The sequence below is a fragment of the Palaemon carinicauda genome, chromosome 31 (assembly GCF_036898095.1).
Source record: "Palaemon carinicauda isolate YSFRI2023 chromosome 31, ASM3689809v2, whole genome shotgun sequence".
Classification (NCBI taxonomy): Eukaryota; Metazoa; Arthropoda; class Malacostraca; order Decapoda; family Palaemonidae; genus Palaemon; species Palaemon carinicauda.
In genome coordinates this window covers 78,459,776-78,465,775 of record NC_090755.1, presented here as the reverse complement: position 1 = coordinate 78,465,775, position 6,000 = coordinate 78,459,776, and the positions used below count along the sequence as shown (strand labels likewise).

Sequence of the window (6,000 nt, the reverse complement as noted above, 5' to 3'; positions counted from 1 at the left end):
ATTTAGGGAATTTACGCCACAATTGGGCCCAGGGAGAACGTTCTTCTTAAAAGTTACTCTATGAAGAGGGTAATCGAGGTTGGAGATAAAGGAGGTGGAAACGGAGGCAGCAAAGTCTACAGTAGAAGGTGGGTGCAAGTGAAGTTGACAAGCAGTTACGGGGTAATCAGAGAGGAGAATTAAATTGTCGAGTTTTTAATATAGTGGTTCGTAGATTTCCATGCCAAACAATGAATTATTTTGATGGGCTTACTTAGGACAGTTTTCTGGACAAGGACGCCTTCAGTGGTGCAAGACAATTCCTAATTACAAAACAGCATGATTTGTTTTAGAGATTTTGAAATGACAAAACTTAAAATTCTAATAATAGTTATTGTCCTTTTCGTTGACCTTTGCTGCCTTGGCCAAGCAACCGAATAAAACCTTGCAATCAATCACAACCTATAAATCATACCAATCGTCCAAAAAAGAAAATCGATCAAGAGCTCAGAACTGACCTTGTTGTCATAGTTGGCGGGTGCAAGTTGAGGGAAAGGAGTCCTCCCCTCATCCCCTGGGAGCCCCTGGGCCGAGGCATCTTCATAGGAGAGACAGGAGGCGAACGGAAGTCATCCGTATCTGTGGTGGTGGTGTCAGGGTCATCCTCCTCGTCGTCGTCATAAGCATCGTCGATGACCCCATCTCCTCCACTGCCGGGGCTGCTTACGCTGTCACTGGTGGAGAGCCGAGAGACGTTGCATTGGTCAAGTGGCGAAACAGCTTTAAAAGTTGGCGTTGCTAAAATGGAACTACTGTACAGGGTGATAATGGCATTGCTAAAATGAAGCTACAGAGGAGAGTTGGCGTTGCTAAAGTGGAACTACTGTACAGGGTGATAATGGCATTGCTAAAATGAAGCTACAGAGGAGAGTTGGCGTTGCTAAATGGAACTACTGTACAGGGTGATAATGGCATTGCTACAATGAAGCTACAGAGGAGAGTTGGCGTTGCTAAAATGGAACTACTGTACAGGGTGAAAATGGCATTGCTACAATGAAGCTACAGAGGAGAGTTGGCGTTGCTAAAATGGAACTACTGTACAGGGTGAAAATGGCATTGCTACAATGAAGCTACAGAGGAGAGTTGGCGTTGCTAAAATGGAACTACTGTACAGGGTGAAAATGGCATTGCTACAATGAAGCTACAGAGGAGAGTTTGGCGTTGCTAAAATGGAACTACTGTACAGGGTGAAAATGGCATTGCTACAATGAAGCTACAGAGGAGAGTTGGCGTTGCTAAAATGGAACTACTGTACAGGGTGAAAATGGCATTGCTACAATGAAGCTACAGAGGAGAGTTGGCGTTGCTAAAAATGGAACTACTGTACAGGGTGAAAATGGCATTGCTAAAATGAAGCTACAGAGGAGAGTTGGCGTTGCTAAAATGGAACTTCTGTACAGGGTGAAAATGGCATTGCTACAATGAAGCTACAGAGGAGAGTTGGCGTTGCTAAAATGGAACTTCTGTACAGGGTGAAAATGGCATTGCTACAATGAAGCTACAGAGGAGAGTTGGCGTTGCTAAAATGGAACTTCTGTACAGGGTGAAAATGGCATTGCTACAATGAAGCTACAGAGGAGAGTTGGCGTTGCTAAAATGGAACTTCTGTACAGGGTGAAAATGGCATTGCTACAATGAAGTTACAGAGGAGAGCTGGCGTTGCTAAAATGGAACTTCTGTACAGGGTGAAAATGGCATTGCTACAGTGAAGCTACAGAGGAGAGCTGGCGTTGCTAAAATGGAACTACTGTACAGGGTGAAAATGGCATTGCTACAATGAAGCTACAGAGGAGAGCGGGCGTTGCTAAAATGGAACTACTGTACAGGGTGAAAATGGCATTGCTACAATGAAGCTACAGAGGAGAGCGGGCGTTGCTAAAATGGAACTACTGTACAGGGTGAAAATGGCATTGCTACAGTGAAGCTACAGAGGAGAGTTGGCGTTGCTAAAATGGAACTACTGTACAGGGTGAAAATGGCATTGCTACAGTGAAGCTACAGAGGAAAGTTGGCGTTGCTAAAATGGATAAGGTGGAAAGTTGACGTTGCTAAAATGGAGCTAGGGAAAATGTTGGTATTGCTAAAATATAACTTAAGGGGAAGGCTGGTGAGACTAATATGAATACGGTACAAAGTGGGCGTTGCTAAGATGGAGCTAAAGTTGGCATTAGAGCTAAAAGCCAAGGTTCCAAGAAAAGAAATTGTTAAAATAAGGATAAAGTAAGAAATGACTCATGATAAAATGGAATTACATTGAGAAGTTGGGTCTTGTTAAATTGAAATTGGAAGAAGAATTGGTCCTTGTTAAAATACAACTACAGGAAGAAGTGGTGCCCCAAAGAAAGAAATTGTTATTGCTAAAGCGAATTTCAAGATATCAAAATTCACATGGATATACAGGAAGTTATCAAATGATTGTACACGGTGTTTTGAGTCGACATCATTACGGCAAAAACACATCTGACCAAAATTATTCAAATAAATAATTCAACCTAAATATAACGTTAGATACATCTATGCCATAGATCTACCCAACCACTATCTTATATATAAATGTGTGTATATATATATATATATATATATATATATATATATATATATATATATATATATATATATCACACATACATATATATATATATATATGTGTGTGTATATATATATATATATATATATATATATATATATATATATATATATATATATATATATATATCTATATATATATATATGTATAAATAAATATATATATATATATATATATATATATATATATATATATATATATATATATGTACATGTACATGTGTATATATATATATATATATATATATATATATATATATATATATATATATATATATATATATATATTGGGGAGAGATATTAGTATCTATCATCAAAAACAGTTGTCGCATGTACATAGGAGATCAAAGGAGAAACGACTTTCCCTGGCACAAGATCACCAATGATAGATCTAACTGTAACTCCCAGAAACAGAATATGATACCTATTGCCACATCTGAAAAAAACATCAACTGTTCCTAATTAACACTTACAAACTTCCATTAAAAACCAAACGAACACTAAAGAACGACTATAGACTACAAACAATATATGATAAAAAAAGAATTAGCCTCCAACATGGCTCCTGACAAAATAAGCACAACAACAACATACCCTGCATAGAAGTGCCTGACAGGACACCCATAATGAGGGCTTAGTAACATTGAAGAGACTGCGTGTTATAAACACATGTTCTAGATATGTTGGCAATGTGTATCTGGACAGATGGAAGCAACCATGGTACATTTGATGCTATAAATAGGCATCTGATAAAGGGGAACTCTTCTGGTGGGCCAGATGAGGGCCAGCAATAAAGTGTCCCAGAAAATAAATATTGGAATGAATTATATGAAAGGGCACGAGAAGCAGATGCAGAGACTTTCACAACTTTTTTCCTTAGCCTTGCAATTTTGGCTAATTTTTCATTTACAGCAGCTTTATATAGATATATACATATATTATATATTATATGAATATATAAATACCTATATATATATATATATAAATATAAATATATATGTATACATTATATATATATATATATATATATATATATATATATATATATATATATATATATATAATTATATATATATATAAATTTATATACACCTATATACAAATATATATACCTACAGTATATAAATATATATATATATATATATATATATATATATATATATATATATATATATATATATATATATATATATATAAGATACTAATAGAAACGAATCACAACAGCAAAAGAAAACTAGGATTAGGTTCTCCCCAAAAAACTTTTTGGCAGGTAAACATGGTTATATTATGATAATAATAAATCAAATAATGGTAGTAGTACATAACTTGCAATACAAGCTTCACTCTCCCATAACTGTTCTGTAATTCAAAATGAATGACAAATCATTATCCCTACTTATTAAAAATTAGTAAAATTTCTGTGCGGGCAAACTTGGTGCCATAATCGGCGTCAGTGACCCAAATGGATAATACGCCATGTAAGCTTGCAATCAATTAATCCATCATTTCTTATTTATAGAATTTAAAACATATGGCCCAGAATTGGAACCGAAGTGGCTATTCCGCACCTAGTGCAATATAGATTAAAATTTAAAAGAGGTTGGAAAGCAAAAGAAAAGAAAGTTGCGAAGATCTCTCTGTATTGCCTATAGTGCAGTGTGAGGTAATACCAACCTGCCTTGAAACGACATCCTAGCTATCCCTAGCTATAATTGCGATCAAACTTAAATCACTGCAAGATTAGTTACAATAGTTTTGTTTTCCATTGAAAAATCAATAGTGGTAGCTAGATAAGATCCCCTAAAAAACTAGGTTTTCCAGCTCTATAAGACGAGCTCAAGTTCAACAGGGCTAGCTCAAATACAATCGTGGGAGATTAATATAATACAAACCATAAAATGTGATTAAAAATAAATCAAGGATAAAAATCTGCTATAAATACTTTAGATATTAGTTCTTTTTATAATATCTGGGCTTCTTAACACCGTTAAATTTTATTAAAACAGAGTAACCCATAACCAAATAAAACGTCAGATATAGTTTCCTGACAGTAACATGTCTGTCCTCTAAAACCGCTACATTCACTAAAATATTTCTTATGGTTAAAATCTAATCACACGCACTGCGCTCTGCAACTGTCCCAGGCGGTGTAAAAAAAAAAAAAAAAAAAAAAAAAAAAAAAAAAAAAAAAAAAAAAAAAAAAAAAAACAGGTCACTCTCGTATGACCAATACACAACCTTGCTAAAATGACTTCAGTTTTTAAGTGTTTCTGGTCTGACGACTCCCATGGAAAAACAACCTAATTGGTTTCAATTTATTGTTTACTTTCTCATTATATAATAAAGATTTGTCCAGGAAAAAAACTGAATGAATGAAGGGAACACCTACCTGTAATCATCCGGATCATCATCCAAAATGTCATTGTTGCGCTGGAAAATGTCATTGTAGCACAAAATCAGAAGTTCCCCCAATCTGTTGGCCGAATCCCTCTCGCTCAAGGCTTCTGCCCTAATTAGCACTCGTCCCAGGACACGGCTCAGTGAAGCCACAGGCACTGGACAGCTGGAAAATGAGAAGAAAAATACGTTACAAAAGCATACGATGGAAGACTCTTACAAGCAGACGAAATCTTCAAGGACCTGTAATTTGCAAGAATCATTCATGTATCCAATGAAAGGAATTTTCTATGTTCGACCTGGTAGTAGAAAGTTACTGCTGGTTCAGTACTTTTTGTAAGTTTATCTACACCTGTGTTTAACCGAATATTATTATTATAATTATCATTAGCTAACCTACAAGGCTAGTTGGAAAAGAAGGATGCTGTAAGCACATGAGCTCCAACAGGGAAAATAGCCCAGTGAGGAAAGGAAACAAGAAAAAATAAAATAATTTGAGAACTATTGACGTTTCGGCATAAGTCCTACAAAACACAGGGGTGACTTCAAATTCGCTAACAACATGAGCTAATTACGCATGATTTTAAAACAGTGGAGAGAGAGAGAGAGAGAGAGAGAGAGAGAGAGAGAGAGAGAGAGAGAGAGAGAGAGAGAGAGAGAGAGAGAGAGAGAGAGAGAGAGAGAGAGAGAGATTTTGATACATAAATACATAAATAAGTAAAAAAAAAAAATGCATCTGCTGATATATGAATGGCATTTTACCAACTTTTTTCCTTGGATGTAATCAATATTATTCTGAAAGTTAAATCTTCAAGAAGAAAACGCTCAAATCCCTTAAATAGATTTGACAACACTATATTCCTGTTGCCACCTCTATAGAGAATCACGGGTTAAGGTTATCGAGTCTATTGTATAGTATTTCGTATTAGCCAATAGTTTATAAGGACTTGGGATACTTCTAATCAATTTATCAAATGT

At 35.5% G+C, this 6,000-nt stretch overlaps 1 protein-coding gene across 1 annotated transcript in view; it reads right to left on the bottom strand.

Moving 5' to 3' along the window:
- Positions 1–478: 478 nt before the first annotated feature.
- The window catches only part of LOC137624801 (uncharacterized), a 125,612-nt gene continuing 120,090 nt past the window's right edge, over positions 479–6,000 (bottom strand). Inside the window, exons 9-10 of the mRNA XM_068355754.1 lie at positions 5,015–5,188; positions 479–713 (exon numbers count right to left, since the gene is read on the bottom strand). Coding sequence (XP_068211855.1) covers positions 479–713; positions 5,015–5,188 — 409 coding nt within the window. The remainder of the gene's footprint in view (positions 714–5,014; positions 5,189–6,000) is intronic.